The sequence below is a fragment of the Macrotis lagotis genome, chromosome 2, assembly GCF_037893015.1.
Source record: "Macrotis lagotis isolate mMagLag1 chromosome 2, bilby.v1.9.chrom.fasta, whole genome shotgun sequence".
Classification (NCBI taxonomy): domain Eukaryota; kingdom Metazoa; phylum Chordata; class Mammalia; order Peramelemorphia; family Peramelidae; genus Macrotis; species Macrotis lagotis.
The window spans coordinates 28,534,020-28,553,527 of NC_133659.1; the positions used below are offsets into that span (position 1 = coordinate 28,534,020).

The following is a 19,508-nucleotide window of genomic DNA, read 5'->3' on the forward strand; positions in this document are numbered from 1 at the left end:
CCTGATGGTCTACTTCAAGAACAAAGGACAGACATTATCCTTTCATATCATCACCATCATCATCATCTTCACCGCCACCACCATCATCATCATCATATCTCAGGCAGAAGATTCCTTTCTACTCTCTCTTTCCCCCATCACTTGTATGTAGACATTCTGTCCTCTAATATCATCACAAATTGGAGTCTGCCTCTGAATACTGATTAGTTCCTAAGAGCTTTAAGGTTATCTTAGCTTCATCAACTCATTTGATTGTTACATCAACCCTGAGAAATAGGTGCTAGCAATATCCCTATTTTTTTTTTTTTTGCAAACTCCCTGAGGGCAACTGGGAACCACTGAAGATTTTTTCCTGAGCAGAAGGGTCCTATGGATCCAGACCTATGCTTAAAATATCAGTTTGACAGCTTATTAAGAAGCCAGTGAAATAAATAATAAACCAAGTGAGTTTGATTCAATAGTCTATAAGTCTGCATGACATATTAGAAAGAGAATGGGATTCAAACTCAAAGGAGGTTGAATCCAACCTCTGTCCCTAACTACCGGTGTGAAGAAAGGTATATTATTTCCTCTAAGACTGTTTCTTCATCTTGTGAATGAAGGAACTGGATTTGGTGATTTCTATGATCAAGCAATAACATTCTCTCTAACCATGGAGGGGAGGGTCCCTCAAAGCTCATCCTCTTTTGCATAATTCAATGTCACTTGGTGATCTCAACACCTTCCATGGATTCTACTGCACTAGTTGAGTTTTATTTATAATTTTATTCATCTTTGTTGAGGAGATTGCCAGATTTATTTCTGAAACTCCAGTTTCTCTTCTGGGATCTAGTCCCTTATCACCGGCTGGACATCTCAAGCCAGATGAGCTGTAGTCATCTCAAAATAGAACAGTCTTCCCCCCCACCCCTCAAACCATCTCTTACTTCCCAACTTTCCAATTAATGTTGAGGACAGCCTTTCTCCTCCTCCTCACCTAGGCCTCACTTAGATGTTCCTCTTGACTACTTAGATGCTACTCTTGACTTCTCATGTAGTAGGTCAAATCTTGTCCATTTTTACTTTCATAGCATTCCCTGTATGCACTGGTATGTGTCTCCTCTCTCCTCACACTGCTACCACTCCAGTACTTATCTTCATTACTTTCTGTTGCCATAGTCTTCTAATTCAACATCTTCCTGCCTCAAGTCTCTTCCCACTTTTATCCATCATCCACTCATCTGACAAAATGATTTTCCAGAAGCAAAGACCTGATCCTATTCACAACCCCTTTATCCCCTTCTTACTCAGTAAACTTCAGTGGTTCCCTAGTATATCCTTCATACCCTGGACTTTTCTTATCTCTCCAGTCTCCAATCCTGCTCCACACACACGCTATGATCAGGTCATGTTGGTTTCTTCTGTTATACTTTTTTTTTAGGTTTGTTTTTTTTTTTTTGCAAGGCAAACGGGGTTAAGTGGCTTGCCCAAGGCCACACAGCTAGGTAATTATTAAGTGTCTGAGATCAGATTTGAACCCAGGTACTCCTGACTCCAGGGCTGGTGCTTTATCTACTGCGCCACCTAGCCGCCCCTTTTCTGTTATACTTTTGACCACGCTCTGTGATTCCTCACTGACTGATAGTCCATGCCTGGAATAGTCTTGCTCTTCATGGCTGTTTCCCCCCTCCCCAGGCTTTCTTCAAGATGAATCAACTCACCTGCCACCTTCTCTAGGAGTTCTTTCCTCATCTCTCTCACCACTTCCTTCCTTTCCACTAACGTCAATGTCCATTTACAGCCTATTTATTTACTATTTATGGGTATTTACATTTAGACTGTGAATTCTTTGAGGTCAGGGATTATATTTTCCTCATAGACATAAACACTTCATAAATGCTGTTGGCCATGACTGACTGTTTTTTTTTTTTTAGCCAGGCATTGAGATAGGCAAAAAAGGGGCAAAAGTCAATTAGTCCTTGACATCAAAAAACTAATAGAGTAGAAAGCATGTATGCATAGAAGTTTGCAGAATAGACATGTAACATAGGCTTTGGGGTTACTCTTCAACCCCCCCATCTCACAATGGCAGGGTGGGGCTGCAGGGGGTGGCTAGCAACTTAGCCTCTCAGGATATGGGGGGTAGATTTAAGGATCTGGGGTGGTTTTAATAGTGTGATAGCTTACAAGCCTCCCCCAGTATACTTTCCTTCATGATTATTAATTGATAGTCATCCAGACTAAATTAACTTATTTACTAGCTTATCTATTAGCTTATTTACAATAGATAGCAGATTCTTCCAACAGTCTATAACATACTCTCTAATAAGTATCCTTGGAGTTTAAAGAAGAAATGGGCATAAATTCAGAATACAAGAGAAGGGAAATCCTTTTGATGAAATAATAAAAATGTTCTGTTTAGGCATGGCATAGTTTTATGGTATAATTTTTCTAGACTTTTTGTAAAGTTCTAAAGCTGACTTTTCTCAATGGTCTAGTTTATTCTCAGCTCCTGATGAAGAAACTAGTTCTAGTTTTCTTTCTTTCTTCCTTCCTTCCTTCCTTCCTTTCTTTCTTTCTTTTTCCTTCCTTCCTTCCTTCCTTCCTTCCTTCCTTCCTTCCTTCCTTCCTTCCTTCCTTCCTTCCTTCCTTCCTTCCTTCCTTTCTTTCTTTCTTTTTCCTTCCTTCCTTCCTTCCTTCTTTCCTTCCTTCCTTTTTCCTTCCTTCCTTCCTTCCTTCCTTCCTTCCTTCCTTCCTTCCTTCCTTCCTTCCTTCCTTTCTTTCTTTTCTTTCTTTTTTCTCTTCCAGAATGCTGAAGAAAAAGTTTAAATCTTCAGGTCTGCCAAAGTTCTCAAAGTTTACCTGTAGTCAAGGGAGGGGGAGACAAAAATTTCTCTTCGTAAGCAATTGTTTTTTTTTCTTTTTTTACAAATTCTTTTGGAGGCAATCAAGGTTTAGTGACTTGTCCAGGGTTCCACAGTTGGTAAGTAGCTTTTTTTTAAAGGTTTTTTGCAAGGCAAATGGGGTTAAGTGACTTGCCCAAGGCCACACAGCTAGGTAGTCATTAAGTGTCTGAGGCTGGATTTGAACTCAGGTACTCCTGGCTCCAGGTGCTCTATCTACTGCACCACCTAGCAGCCCTTCTTTCTTTTATTTAAGTATGTTTTTATTTAATATATTTAATAATTTAACATTTTATCACATATTTCATTTAGTTACTAAATATTTCTCAATTATATGTAAGTTTTTAAAATTTTGAGTTCCAAATTCCTCCTCCTTGAACTATATATCTCTAATTGAAGTTCCATATTAGCCATGTTGCAAAAGAAAATAATGCACAAACAAGAAAAATTTTAAAAAGTTTTTAAAAGTCTGCTTCAATCTGCTCAGAGTTTGTCAGTGGCATCTCTGTAGGTGGATAGCATCATTTAATCATGGGTCCTTTGGAGTTGTCATGGTTCGTTCATTGATCCCCGGAACTAAGACTCATTCTTAAGAGCTTGTTGGAATTATTCTGGTCTTTTCTTCTCTACTGTCAGACACTCAAACTCCCCCCCAGAACAACCAGTTCAAATTGGTCTCGTACAAGATTCCCAGGATGTGACGGAGTCAACAACGCGCTTATTTGGTGCCAAAGCTCTGGAGATACAAAGAAAGGTAAAAATCGATCCCTGCTCTCCAAGAGCTCACAGTCTAATGAGAGGCAATACAAAAGAACACAATGCAAAGACAAAATATGGACAGAATAAAATGGAGATAGGCAACGGGGGAAAGCCTAGCTTAAAGGGGGGATCGGGAAAGCGTTTCTGTGAAGGATGGAAGCCAAGGAGGTTCCTCAGCTAGTCGGGACCCACTTCTTGTCATGCTTTTGATCCCTGTCTGGGTCTTGTTAGCGGGAAACGAATGAATTAAAATAACGGTTTTGAATGTTTGCAACGCACTTTGCTTATCTCATGTGGTCCTCACGCCGATCCTGGGAGGCAGGTACTGTCATTAGGCCATGTCGCAGCTAAGGAAACTGAGGCAGCTAAGTGACTCGCCCAGGGTCACTAGCGGACAGCAGTCTGAGGCTGCGTTTGAAGCAGAAGTTCCTAAGTGGGCCCGGTCATCGCAGCCTCCCGAGGCCAGCGGCTGTAGGCCCACGTAGACGGGAGGCCGGGGCGTGGCGCCTGGTGCCGGGGTCAAGGGCGTGGCGCCTGGTGCCGGGGTCAAGGGCGTGGAGCCTGGTGCCGGGGCCAAGGGCATGGTGCTTAGTGCCGGGGCCAAGGGCGTGGCGCCTGGTGCCGGGGCCAAGGGCATGGTGCTTAGTGCCGGGGCCAAGGGCATGGTGCCTGGAGCCGGGGTCAAGGGCGTGGTGCTTGGTGCCGGGGTCAAGGGCGTGGCGCCTGGTGCCGGGGTCAAGGGCGTGGCGCCTGGTGCCGGGGCCAAGGGCAAAGCCCGCTGCGGACCGGCCGATGGCGCAGAACTTTAGAAACTGAGTTCACCATGTTTTGTTTCTTCTAGTGCGGGGATCGTTGCGTTCCCACGGAGCTAGCTCGCTTTGTGACCCCGCGGCGTTTTTTTTTAAATCTTTTAAAAAGTTTTATTTATTGAAGGCAATGGCGTGAAGTGACTCGCCCAAGGCCACACAGCTAGGTGATAATAAGTGTCCGAGGCCGGAGTTGAACTCAGGTCCCCCTGCCCCCGGGGCCGCGGCGCGCCGCCCCACTCGTGACTTTTTGGAAACACGTTTGTAAAGATTCTGAGCAGGACCCTCGGGCTGCAAGGGGTGGGCTGGGGCGGGCGGGGACGCGGGGTCCCCAGCTCCCGCCCCCCGAGGCTTCCGGGGGTCCAGGGGCCGTGGGCGCGGCGTGGGCGCGGCGTGGGCGCGGCGTGGCTGCCCCGGGGAGGCGGGGCTCCCTCAGCCGCCCCCGCCCCGCCCCCCGCAGCGCCTGCTTCAGGCTCCGAGCCCGGCCGAGGCGCGGGGGGCGGGGCAGGGGCGGGGCCTGGGGCGGGGCGGGGCCGCGCGGCGGAGGGGGCGGGGCCGCGCCCGGTCAGGTGCCGGCAGGGGCGGGGCTTCGGGCCGGGGCCCCGCCCCGCGCCCTCCCGTCGTCTTGGCAACGGCGGCGCGGCGTCTTCCCGGGGGCACGCGGCGGGGGCGGACGCGGCACGGCGCTGCGCGGGGCGCGCGGGGCACGGCCGGGGGGCGCGCGCGGCGTGTGGCGCGGAGGGCCCCGCGCGTGACGAGGAGCCGCGGGACCGGGCCGAGGGACGGCCATCATGGCGGAGCGGAGCCAGACCGCGTCCGAGGCAGGTCTGTGAGCGTGCGCGCGCGTGGCCGTGGGGGGGTGCGTGTGCGCGCACTGCCGCGGTCACCGGTGGGAAGGGCCGCCGGGGCGCCGGGGCCGGTCACGCGAGTTCGCGCGGGGGAAGGGAGGGGGGGCCGGGGTCACGTGGGAGGGTGTGGCGGCCGGGTCGCGTGAGGTCACGGGGTCCCCGGGGGGCCCGAGTTCGAGTCCCGGCCCGTGCCCAGCCCCGCCTGCCTCGGTTTCCCCGGCTGTCGCGGGCACCCGCACCCGCCGGCCGCCCCGAGCCGGGGTCACTGCCACGGGCGCCCCGACCCCTTCCAGCCCCGCCTGGTGTGCGGCGGCGTGGGGCTCCCCGAGGCCCCGATGCCAGCCCTGCCCGTGGCATTGCCCCGCTGCCCAGGGCCTCGCTTCCCGGCCCCTTGTGCTCCCCCCGTGGGCCGGACCCCTTGCTCGGGACCCTCACTCTTCAGACCCGGCGGCCACGGCCGAGGAAGGGTGGGGGGAGGGCTCCGGAGAAGCTTCTGGGCCCTGGACTCAAGCGGGCAGGCCAGCGGGGCACGGGCTCCAGAAGGCATGGACCAGATGATTCCCACCAGTGTTGGTGCCCTTCCCCGGCGCGTGTGCCCGGGGCCTGGACCAGAGCTTCCCTTCAGACCTCTTGCCCTTCCTCTTGTGCCCGCACTGAGAAGGATGGGTTTTATGGGGCTCCCACGTGGCTGGGTGACCCCACAGAGTTGGCACGGCGTAGTTGCCTCTAAAGTCCGAGCTGGTGAAGGCAAGGACGCTTTCTTCCTTCTCATCCTAATTCTGACATGCCAGTGCAGAGGTCGGGGCAGGCCCTGTCACTGACCTTGACCTCAAGTTACACCACCAACGAAGTCATCCTGATGCCCCCCAGGGCTCAGAGATGATGGGCCTTCCCAAGGCGTTGGCTTGGCAGCGTCCATGCCCGGACGGGCTGGGGGATGTGGGGAGGGGGCAGATTTGCAGTCACCATTCTAGGCCCTGTCATTCCCTGTGAGCCTCGGTTTTCTCCTAGGAACTTGGACTAGGTTTCCAAGATCCCTTTGCAGTTTTCAGAATTGCCTTTTGCCCTTTTTTCCCACTGACTATCCTGTAGATTTCTCAAACTCAGCTGGTCTGAAACAGAAGTCCTGACCTTCCTCCTAATCCTCTCTTCTTCTCAGAGGACCGCAGAAGACTTTTTAAAAATTGTTTATTTTTTTTTGTAGCGTTTTGACATCCACATTTTCTCTCCCTTCCTTCTTCCTTAACATGACAGCAAATAATCTGATATACATGTTTTATGTACACTCATGTTTAATACATTTCCATATTACAAATGTTATGAAAGAAGAATCAGAACAAAAAGGAAAAAACCTAAAAAGAGAAAACATAAAACCACTTCTAAATAGTGAAAATAGTAAGCTTTAGTCTGTCTTCAGACTCCATAGTTTTTTCTCTGGATGTGGAAGGCATTTTACAAGTCTTTTAGAATTGTCTTTGTTCACAATATTTCTGGGAAGAGCTAAGTCTCTCTTAAGTGATCATCACGGTGTTACTGTTAATGTGGACAGTGTTCTCCTGGTTCTGCTCGCTTCACTCACTATCAGTTCATGTAAGTCTTTCCAGGTTTTTCTGAAATCTGCCTGCTCATTTCCTAAAGGAACTTCAAGAGTACTTCATCCCTTTCATATACCATCACTTGTTTAGCTATTCCCCAATTGATGGTCATCCCCTCAAATTCCAATGCTTTGCCACTTCAGAAAGGCTACACATAGTCTTGTTTTTGTGGGACCTTCCCCCCTCTTGATCTCTTTGGGATACAGACCTAGTGGTGGAATTGCTGGATCAAAGGGTATGCAGTTTTATAGTCCTTTCGATGTAGTTCCAAATTGCTCTACAGAATGGTGGGATCAGCCAAAGAAGACTTTCTCCAGTTGGATTGGAGCCAAATAGGGCCTTTCTGCCTCTGTGGGAGTATAGCCACCATGAAGGGCAGATCTGAGTAGAGCCTAAGGACTGGCCTGCACGGTCAGCGCCCTCATCACCTAGAGGGCAGAATCAGGGCTTATCCATAGCAGCTGCAGGAGGCAGATTTTGACTCTAGATAAGTGAAAAAAAAACAAAGCAAAACAAAATGAACAAACAACCTACCCTTGCTGACAGCCTGAGACAGCTGGAAGACCCACTTGGAGTCTGGGACCTGGTTTGTGTGGGTTCCATGGAAGCAGGGTATGCTCCCCCCCCCCCCCCCCAGGGTCAAGCCTCTGGCTAAAATCAGTTTTCACTCACTGGATTTCTCTAATACTGGCTGCACACCCTATCTGGATTGTTACCTTTAAGGGGTTTTTTGGTTGTTTTGTTTTTAACCAATTTCTTAATGCATTTCATGTAGTTCAATAACGTATTATAGCAGGAAGGGTCTTTAGAGATTGAATTTCGATTGAGAGGACCTCATTTTGAATTTGTGGGCTGATCCCACGGACAACTTTCTTCCTTTCTCTGGGACTCAGAGTGAGGGGATAGGATGGAAGAATTTCTTAGGTCCTTCTAGTTTTAAATCCCTTCCCCATGTCTATAATCTGTGGTTAAGGGTCTTGCCTGGGGCACATAGTAAGATTGATCTGAATACTAATCTTAGAGAGAGCTAATGGATTCATCTTATGAATGGTCAAAACAAAGTCTGCAGGGTCCCGGGGATCCCAAGATTCCTTCTCTCTGTCCTGTCACCTGTGACAACGTAATCAATCATTCCAAAGTTTGAACATAAGAGACATGCATTCTCCTCTTTATTCAGAGAGGGTGGAAAAGAAGGCCAACGGGCTTGTGGGTCCTCCTACCTAGTAATCTTCCAGGGTCTGACAAAACTCCTGTTGCCATCCAGAGCTCTTGATTACCTGATGCTAACTCACCTCTTCAGACCTGAAAACCATCCTGTCTTAACTTGCCAAACTGCCCTTGCTGTGTGCCTCTGGACCTTTCCGTGGGCACTTCTCCATCGGTTACCTCTCCTAAGCCCCAGTTTCAAAGCTCAGTGCAGATGCTGCCATCTTTCTTCAGACTTCAATCTACTGATGCCTCTTCTGGAAATACCTTCTTATTTCTTATGTGCTCATTGTCTCTTCTGATAGAAGAGTAAGCTTATGGAGGGCAGCCATTAGTTATTTCTTTTCTGTCCTTTTGCCATTTTCTAGTATAGTGTTTGACACAATGTAGGCCTTTCTTGATTTATTTTAAAAAAACGCTTTACTAGACTAATGACTCCTTGATTTAAAGTCCTGGTTAAACTTTTTATAGGACTTAAATAAAACAAGTTTACCTTTATTCCAATATTTTCTAATAGCTTGAAGAAAAAGTCATTTTTTAAAAGATTTTTGCAAGGCAAATGGGGCCAAGTGGCTTGCCTAAGGCCACACAGGTAGGCAATCACTAAGTGTCTGAGACCAGATTTGAACCCAAGGTACTCCTGACTCCAGGGCTGGTGCTTTATCCACTGCACCACCTAGCCGCCCCAAAAAAGTCATTTTTTTAAAGTGTAAATATATTTTATCCTTTTAAAAAGCAATTCTGGGGGGCAGCTAGGTGGCACAGTGGACAGAGCACCAGCCTGGAGTCAGGAGGACCTGAGTTCAAATCCGGCCTCAGATACTTAATAGTTACCTAGCGTGTGGCTTTGGGCAAGCCACTTAACCCCATTGCCTTGCAAAAAAAAAAGTAATTCTGGAAATATATCTAGAAAAATTCGTAGAAATCTAAATTAACCTTTTATTATTAATAATTCTTATTAAAAGTTTTTGTCCTATTTCCTCTAAGCCTTAGCAAACATTAAAAGCTTGATATAAAAATCCTTGTTGATGATATCAGGTAGGAAAGAACCCTAGCTTTATTCCAGATTATGTAAGACTGGCCTTCATGTTACCATACCACCAGTGTCTGGTGACCGTCCTCTGATAATGTCTCTGCATCTGGGAGCTTTTGAATATGTATTTGGATTTCATCCCAGACTCTTGGCTCAATGTCACCTTCAATGAATGATGCTGGAGAACTCGTCCCATTCAGATAACAGACTGAGGTTCCTATTTTGGGTCCAGATGCTGGCTAAAAATCCTGCCTTTGCCTATTGAAGAAGGGTGGTCCAGAGGCTCCTCTCTCATCTGCGATACTTGAGAGTAGCCTCCTTGACTGCGAACATTGGGCAGGCCCCCAGAGGTGTTCTGGGGCAGGGGGGATGTTCTGCCACAGCTGCAGCTCCATCTGAAATTACTGGCGTTGCCCTGCCAAGTAAGTGTGGAAGCCCTTGACATCCCCTTAATGTTTCCTAGATGTGAATGTACCGATTCCCTGGGTCTTGGCATCTCAAACTCAGCATGTCTGACGTGGAACTTGAAAGGTCAAAAGATAGGCCCCTGGTATAAGGAGGTGAATGCAAAACTATTCATCGAAGGAAGGAAGGGGGAGCTGGGTCAGTTGGGGAGCACACTTTTTATAGGATGCAGGAAGCAGGGTGTTGTGGTTTCCATAGGGATTGCGAGTCTTTTGGGGTCTCCATAAAGCTTGTGGATTGCTTGAGGTCTTTGTGAAGGTTGTGGGTTGTTTGGAGTTTCTGATTTGTTTTCTCGGTTAAGTTTTGCTTCCCCAGAAGTAATACTCAACAGAATTCTTGTGGTCATGAGTGGAGTCCAGACCTGGCTCCAACCGAACTCTTCCCCTCAACCTTCCCTTCTCTGGTCTTCCACTGAGACCCCCACTGACCTCACAGTCCCCAAGGCTCTCAGCCTTGGTGTCTTCCTCTACCCTCTCTTTCCCTTGGCCACACCTCCAGTCTCTTGTCCATCTCTGATCTGTGTCCTCTGATCTCTCCCCACTTGTTCATTCTCCCCTCATGTCTGGAGGATCATGGTGGTTTGCAGGTTTCCTTGCTTTAAGGTTTTTCTCCCCTGTTCTAAAGCCACATCTGACCACATCAGTTCCCTGTTCAGTGAGCTCCCTTTCTGACTTCTCTTTTACCTTACCTCAAAATACCTTTGGCATTTGAAGTTTTTCGTAACTCTTCTCTTTGCTTCCCCCTATGCATTCAGTGACCTTCCCTCTCTGTCAACTTGTTCTTCGGTTCCCCTCGCTGAGCCCATGACAGCCTGCAGGGCTTTGCCCACAAGCAGCCTTGGTGACTGTTCAAAGCCCACCTTGCGTCGGATGGCTGCTAGGCCTTCAGTTTGAATGCGAATCCATCTGGGATGAACTTTCATTGCCCGTTTCTGTCTCATTTTCACTCAGTTGCTGCATGTTATTTCCCCTCATTGGAATATAACTTTCTTGAAGGCAGGTTCTCCTTTCTTTATGTCCCTATAACTTAGCACAGTGTCTGACCCATAGTCATAATTCATAGGTGCCTGTTGACTGACTGGGTGGCCTTTTATCTTATGGGATCCAGGAAAGAGGCATTGTTTCAACTGAAGATGCTGCTTTCAGTTTCTTCACATGTACCCTGGGGGGGGGGGGGCTAATGATTGGGTACCTTGAAAGCACCAGAAAGAAAATAGGGTATATTTTCTTCTGGTACAGTTTATTATTTTACTTTGGAAATCTTCCTAGAAAATTACAGATTGTGATGGTGTCTCTATTGGCGATTCCGAGGAGCCTTGCCCACCCCCTTCTAAGCATCTCAGTCTTCTTTCTGGGCAAGGGGCATTTTGAAGTGGTACCCCCTATTCTTGCTAACATCCCTTTGGGTTTTTTTTAATAGACTGAACTTTCTCATCTGCCAGCATGAACTTTCTTGGGGGGGGGCCTGCAACATTCTCTATATGCCATGAGAATTGTTTGTCATAAACCTCTTCATCTTTCATGAGAGATATTGCATATAATCCATGGTGTTTTGGCTCATGATGTGCTTAGGATATACTTTGCATTGAATTCTTTGCATTCTGAATCATAACCAGGAAAACATGTGTTACCATGAGGAGCAAATAACCCATTGTCCACAGCTCCCCCCACCCAAAGCCCCCCTAGACTTTGTTTCCAGGGGTAGCTCTGGCAAGCTCACAGGCAGGTAGACAGTCAGAGTTGCTAATGAAGTCTCCCAACCCTCTTTGCTCTTCTAACCTTGCTGTGATATAATGTGCCAAGCCAGCTTTCACAGTCTCCTTTGGCAATTCCTGGGTATAAGCTTTCCTGACAGACCCACCTGACCTCAAAGAGTGTAATCAATATCTCTTGAATGATTCCTATGGTCATATGTTTTCCTCTGTCTCCCTCTCTGGAATTACCCTTGAAATGGGTTTTATTCCTGAATACTTAAAATGCCCAGCAAGACCTGTTCCTGCTCACTGGGAAATAGGTTTCCCAATACATCTAGTTGGATGCCAACAGAAACAACACCAAGAGCATCTGGGTGGGGGCTCCTGGGCTGCACAAAGAGTGTCAAGATTTCTTGTGACCCACTTTCTAGGGAACTTTCTTGGGCAGCACAAGTTATTGGGAAAAGCAGACCTTGCAGCCAGGGCGAGAAGAGTTAACCTGGATTCATGTCAGTTTGGTCTGTGCTTGCTTCCCTGGTTCTGCTGTGGGATGTTTGGCCATCCACACTCTAAAGAGTTAAATAGCTCTTCTCATTACTTATCATTCAAGAGTGCCACAGTCCCAGCTCTGTTACTGATTGGCTGTGGGACCTTGGCCACAGTGACCACCTCTTTCCTCATCTTTCTTATCTGTAGAATGAAGTAACATGACCCAACTCACAATTTATATTGTAAATAAAATAGTATTGCAATGTGAGTTATTCATCTCATTTTATATGGATGAAGAAACTAAAACCCAGAAAAGGGAATTGTATTTCCCCAATTATTTGTCACAGCTGGTAAAAATCAGAGCCTCATATAAAAGTCTTCTGGCTTCAAGTCAAGTCTAGAAGAAAGTTCAGAGAGAAAAGTGCAGAAGTGTAATGCCGCAAGCTTGGCTTCAGAAGAGATGGAAGGCACCTTCTCTGCAGAGACTGGGGGGGAATCTACTACATAATGCCAGATCTTTGGGTGGCTCAGTTAATTTTGTTGATCTTCTTCACGTGTTCTCAGGGGACTGGGATGGGTGGAGGGATACATTGTGAAATGTAGGTGATGTAAAATTAAAAGCTACAGCTATACTTAAAAAAAGAGAGAGCTGGTCTTATTTGACCTTTTTTTTTTAGCACAGCTCTAGAGAGGAAATTAACCCAATCTCCCTATATGCTCTACAGATGTGAGAGTTGCAGAAACAAACTATTTATGCCTGTGTCATAGTAAACTCACTTCTGGGGTATTTAATGAAAAAAAAAACAGCACCAAATAGCCAATGGCCCCTTTTTGGTTAGGAATGGATGAAAACTTCTGCCTTCCCCTCCTGGGAAACTACAGATGTGGAATGTGGAACTCATGTTTTGGTTAGATATTTTCCTGTGACACGTGGGGGTGCCAAAGAGGCCAGGAGAGGGGCAGTCAAGGACAAAAGACTTTGGGGTGAAAATGAGGGTCATAAATGTAACTTTAGGATGTGCACAAGTCCCTGTTCTCCCACTTACTATTGAGAGACCAGATATGTCCTGGAACCTTTCACATTGCTTTTTTTTCAACTGTTAAGAGGGTTAGGTTCTATCAAACTTGGGGTCCCTTTCATCTCTTACAAAAATCTTCCTTGTTTGTAACCTTTATTAATCTAGTTCTGCCCTTGTCTGTCTGAGAAACCCAGGGCCTCACCATTTCCACTTGTTTTTAAATCTGCCTCTGCATGTGAATAGAACAGGGACGTATTTTATTAGGCATCTGGAGGCTGACCAGTTTGATAGTTCAGGTCAGTCTAAGTTTGGTTACAGATAAGTCCCAGCATCTTCAGGTCTGCAAGAGTTCTTGGAAGCCTTCAAGATTGTCTTTACCATTTTCTCATGCTTAGTGTTGGACCTCATATGACATATTTGAAGGGAGATATGAATAAGAGTTGTTCAGGTTGGACAGGCATGGATGGGCTATAAGTAGATGGCAAGGGAACTTCTAAATTGATAAGCAATCAGATCTGTTTAAGTACTGAGCACTCCTCACCTAATTATCCTGAATAAGACAGTGATTATTATTGTTACCTAATTCTTAATTCCCTCTCCCTCAAATTGCATTAAACTGAGAAAATCATGATTTTATCAAAGGAATAGTTAATTTTAATATCACCATTCAAAGGGAACTGATCTCAAGGGAAATCTGGTGGGTGTCTTGTTGAGGGGTGCAGTGTTAAATTTCAGTCTTGGTAATGTGGGATCCAGCTGTGTAAAAGGAAATTTCTTTCATATTTCATTATGGGGATTATCACCTTGGTTGCATTTGCTGATGATTTCCTGGAAATAGCATTTGCCAGAAGCTGAGAGCCAAGATTGACTTTTGAGAGAGCATGCAACATCTTTGAAATCTTTACTTCAATGTTCTAGGGTTTAACCTTAAGACTCACTGAGATTTTTCATGATAGTAAGTTCAGTATATTTTTAATTGATTGGTTTTCTTCATTTAAGGGAAAGAACAGGCAATTGAAATACTGGCTATTTAAAAAATTAAAATGTGACATACCCAGGCATAACACTGAATGTTGTGTGTAACTTATTAGAGATCCTGGCTAAGATTCAAGTTCACTTTATAAGAGGCAACTTTGCTTAGTGAAATGAGGAGATTTAGTTCTAATCTGGATTCCAGGATTTATTTTGAATGAACGAATGAATGAATAAAAAGGCCTTTATTAAGAAAGTGCTTACTATGTCCTTAGAACTGTGCATACAAATAGGAAAGCAAGCCAGGCCTTTCTCTCATGAACTTTACCAGCACACCTTGGCTGATTGTAGCTGCAGGGAAGAAGCAAGGCCTGGTAGGTTTAGGTGCAACTTGTAAGACTGATGGTGAGGCAGGTCTCCAGGGGTAGCGGCAGGGCAGATCTTCATGTCTGGTTGTTCAAATGGCTAGAAATCTAGGTTGTTTAGGAAAAAAGCGAGGAAATTTCAAATATATCTTCAGTGTCTGCTACTTTCAACCAGTTATTCATTCTTTCATGCATGCATATTTTTCTGTGTGATCCATTCAGTTATTTATCCTGTGTTTAATGTGCAAAAGGCATGAAAACCACTTTCCTTCCTGGGACCTCAACTTCCTCAACTGTAAAATGGGAGTCTTGAACTAAATGACCTGGAAGGACAACTGTGGGATGGAAGCCTTGGATTTGATGAGTGCTATGAACGATTGTAATTCAATAAGCAATGGGCTCCATGATTCTTCAGCAAACTTTTATGTGACCTGGATGAGGAGAAAAGTAGGATATGTATTCTTAAGATTTCTACAGAGTCGCAAAACTTATCACTCTCCTTCCCTCTCCCTCATCAACCTTGAAAAACATACATATACTACTTATACAGCCTGTGAGAATTCCTCTTTTTGAATATAACATGCTTTCAAAGTCTAGTGATTGATTGGATCAATTTTATTTTTTAAATTAGGTTCACAAAGAATCACAAAAATGGCTAAATTCTATCTTCTTGATTAAGTCAAATGTCTTAAGATTATGGATTTTAATTTTTTTTATTAATGTTTTACTTTCCAGTAGCACTAAATAAAGCCTCCCCCTTTTCTGAGTTTTCTTATTAAATTTTTTACCTGTTCTCACTTCACCATATTTGACTTGTGTAATAGAGTGCTGGGACTGGGTTAGGAAGTCTAATTTTTTTTCCTTGATAAGTTGCAGCAAGGCTCGTAGAGCAAACAACTCTTTGGTCCTGAATGTTTGGCCATATATACAGTGACATGCAGACTACTCAGGGACAGCATAAAATAATTAGATTTATTGACTTATACCAGTGGTTTCAATTTAGTGGTTTTGAGGCTATGGTCCAAGGAGTTCATAGTAAAAAGTCATTAATGGTACCTTAAGCAGCCAATGATTGCCTAATTATGTGACAAATATATTTTTCTCCATTACAACAGTTTGTTCATGTCTGAAGCATTATAGGTTTATTTCGGCAGCAATTTGAAATTGTTGTGATCATATGCACAATGATTTTGGTGTTTCTACAGGAATTACATAAAACTTTGACCATTTCTGACTGAGCACAATGTGTTCTTGCAGTCTCTCAACCTGTCATCAAATTGTTTCCAAACTGCTGTGAAGGTTCAACATTTGAGCGCAAATCAGTTTCCAGCAGATGGTTAGATGGATGCGCCTGCCTTCATTTGCATTCTGTACACGGCATCAGAATCGCTCCCACATTTCCTTCTGTTACCATGTAATTGTAACTCATTAGCTGCGTCAAACACATGATCAAGATGCTACAAATGTTGGTTGTTGCCGCACAAATATTGGGCTGTATGATAGCTGGGCTTGCATCTTGAAACCATCATGGACCTACACAAATGGTCTGCAGAATTAAACCTTGTATGCTTCTCATTGTTGTATTAAGTCTGTTTACTGATGTAAACTTTCCAACTGCTATTATTACTTTTTAATTTAGAGGATTTTTCACATGAACTGATTGGGCCATACTAGTCAATCACTTAGTAGAGTTTCTATGAGAGGACAGCTAGTGGTAGATGAGGAGGTGAACATGTCTTCATGTCTGTGCATTTATCATTTAATATAGTACTTGTAATTAGGAGAAAAGTATCTTTTATATAGATTTATTAGCTGTCATTTTGGTTAATGAAGTAGCTAAAAATGTATTTCCATTTCAGCAAGAAAATTTATAAACTTTTCCTCCCATTTTCTACCATATGTGGGTGAGCAAGCATTTTCATTTTATCCTTATTTTAAATCAAAATATTGAAATAAACTCTATATAATATTTAAGACTCTCTAGTGTTGTGCCAACCTTTGAAAATTGTACACAAAAATTTCAACATTGAAATTGTTTATGTACATTATTAAATTATGTTAAATATCTCCTGTTACAGCTTATTTCATTAAAATTTGTTTATGTTCAATATATTTGTAAAATAAAGAAATTTAATATGAAATCTTGCAGATAATAATAAGCCTACTAGGTCATACTCAGTTTTAAAAAAATTCTTATAGAGTGTCATAAAATATCTGTAATTATTTTAGAATTTTATATTTAGAGTTTTTTTTTTTTTTGGTTTTTGCAAGGCAAATGGGGTTAAGTGGCTTGCCCAAGGCCACACAGCTAGGTAATTATTAAGTGTCTGAGGCCGGATTTGAACCCAGGTACTCCTGACTCCAAGGCTGGTGCTTTATCCACTATGCCACCTAGCGTCCCAAACTTTTTTTTTTAGGTTTTTTTTTTTTGTAAGGCAAACGGGGTTAAGTGGCTTGCCCAAGGCTACACGGCTAGGTAATTATTAAGTGTCTGAGACCAGATTTGAACCCAGGTACTCCTGACTCCAAGGCTGGTGATTTATCCACTACGCCACCTAGCTGCCCCTTATTTAGAGTTTTCATAGTTAAGGGTAACATTTTTAATTTTTCCATTGTAATTACATAATAAATTTTAAGTTGGAACTTTTGGGACTAAAACTTATTCTACTTATTGTAAGCATCTAATAAATTAAGATAAAAGAATATGATGTATTATACTAAATAGCCTTGGGAGGACACAACATATTTTTTTTAATTGAAAGGGATTCTTGAAACTAAAAATATTTGGGAACCTTGCACTTATAAACCAACCTTTCATCTTTTTTACATTTTTAAAGAAAATTCTAATATGTTGTAGGCCTTTGCATGTATGTGAGCATATTTGACATTGAGTTCACCATATCACACTCCTTAAATGTGGGTGTCTCCCAAGGCACTCCCTGGTTCCTCCCTCTGTCTTTTTTTTCTCAGGATCTCACCAGCTTCCTTGGGTTGAATTATTCTCCCAGTGCTGTTGACCTCCCAGATTTTACACATCCCTCCCTAGCCTCTTTCTTGAGCTCTGTTCCCTTATCATTTTGTCCTGGGCATATCTCAAATCAAGCATGTCCATTTCCTTTACCTCTCAAGCCCCATCTTCTCTTTCTAATACCACTTTGCCAGTCACCCAAGTTCACACCCTTGAAGCCATCCTTCTCCCTCACCCCATATCTGATCACTTGCCATATCTTGTTCCTTCCATCTCTACATCATCTCTCACACCTGTCCTCTTTCCTCCACTTACCCAGCTGTCATTCTGGGTCAGATCCTTACTGCCTCTTGCCTGGACTACTTGCAATAATCACCCTTCTCAGAAGGAAATATTTAACCCTGAAAAAAAATGATAATTCTCTTATATTAATAGCCATTTATTGAATTAGGACTAAGGTTTTTTTTCCTTTCCCATTGATTGAGCTGGGAAAACTTAGACTTAATCAAAAGGTAATGAAATGCTACTCTAAGGAAAGTAGTGAATTCTGGCTCATTGTGTTTAAGTCATACAGATGTGAATAAAAGTGGAATAGCCTCTCTTTTGACTACATTGCTCTAGACTAGAGTGGTCTGGGAAGAGAGAAGCTTCTTTGTCTAAGACTGAGTGATCAGAGTCACATCTTCCAGACCCTCATTACAATACCTCTCTCATTATATTTTTCATTCTCTCATTACTTGTTAACCAATCAAAATTGATTTCCACCCTCAGGAATACCCACTCTTGCAAGGGCATATAAGCCTTGAGTGGGTTCTACAAGGGATCTTTGGCATTTGAGAGTTCCACTAACTCCTTTTATTAATTATCTACTAGAAATAATTAATAAAATGACTAATTGGGGTGGCTAGGTGGCGTAGTGGATAAAGCACCAGCCCTGGAGTCAGGAGTACCTGGGTTCAAATCTGGTCTCAGACACTTAATAATTCCCTAGCCGTGTGGCCTCGGGCAAGCCGCTTAACCCTGTTTGCCTTGCAAAAAAACCTAAAAAAAAATAAAATGACTAATTACTCAGAAATTATCTCTCTGAAGCTTTTATACATCACAGCCCTTAGAGCATGTAGGGCTCTCCTCACAGGGATTAGATTCCTGGGTAGTCTGGCCATTACTTTCTTATTCTCAGATCAGAAAATAAACTGTCTTAGTGAAAAGTCTCCTCTCCTTTTCTCAGCATTGATGGCCATTTATCTGGTACCTGGACAAAATTTCTAGGTATTCTATTATACACGAAGGCACACCAAAATTTCCCCAAATGGTCCCTGAACCATCCTTTGGATGTTCAGGAAGATTTCCTCTGGGTCCTTGTCCCAAAGAGCCTTGGATATTGTCCCCAGGCTGCCATCATAGGGGTGATCTAGTTGGAGTTTCTGACTCATCCTTTACTGGGACAAACATTAACTGAAAGAAAAATAAACTTTGAAAACCCCCCAAAGAGGTGTGAGGCTTTCAGAAAGGGATTAAACCCTTGAGGATTGCCAGTAGACTGCCTTCATCCTAGGGCTTTGCAGGCTGGGAGATCTTAGAGAGACTCCTGGGATGTGTTACAAAACTGGCATCCCTAGTCTGCTTGAAAGTAAAGAGAAAGCAAAATGAGTGTTGAGGAGCTAAGCATCAGCTTTTTAGGAATGCCACATCCCTGCTTTTCATACCACAACATTTTGTTGTAGAGCATTAAGACAAGTGGAAATTATTATAAAGAAATTGGTCTGACTTTGTAAGAGGCATACTGGAAAAACTGTACAATTGACTTGTACAATTTCAGTGTAAAACAAGAGGAAAATGAGCTATTTTTTCTTTTGTTCAGTTATGGCTGACTCTGTGGAGCCACTTTTAAGGTTTTTCTTGGCAAAAATACTGGAGTGGTTTGTCATTTCCTTCTCCAGCTCATTTTACCGATAGGGAGAACTGAAGCCAACAGGGTTGCCCAGGTTCACACAACTAGGAGGAGTCTGAGGCCAGATTTGAACTCAAGAAGTTGATTCTTCCTAATTCCAGGCCTAGTAACCCTATCCACTGTGACACCTAGTGATTCTCAAATACTAGCATGTTCACTGACAAAAGTCCTGGATGGAGAATCTTTCCATTAGGTCCCTGCAAAGGTGAAGGACCCAATATTTATCCCAGATGAGTCCCCACATAAAGTACAAACTCTGAACCTATTGTGCCAACCCCTAAATACACTGCTAGGCCGGGTCCCCACTGGTAGCCCTGTGTTTTCCTAATGTTATAGTTCATGAGCCCCCATCAATGTGCTCCCACTCTGTTCCTGTGATTGCTGGTTGAGACTTAGCTTGCAGAATAGGAGCATAGTAAGATCAGCTTGTATAAAATATCTACCCTCAAGTCTGTGA

The 19,508-nt window shown here is 44.1% G+C and overlaps 1 protein-coding gene across 1 annotated transcript in view; it reads left to right on the forward strand.

Moving 5' to 3' along the window:
- The first annotated feature begins 5,175 nt into the window (after positions 1-5,175).
- BEND5 (BEN domain containing 5) overlaps positions 5,176-19,508 on the forward strand; it is a 674,083-nt gene continuing 659,750 nt past the window's right edge. Inside the window, exon 1 of the mRNA XM_074221484.1 lies at positions 5,176-5,272. Coding sequence (XP_074077585.1) covers positions 5,239-5,272 — 34 coding nt within the window. The 5' untranslated portion in view covers positions 5,176-5,238. The remainder of the gene's footprint in view (positions 5,273-19,508) is intronic.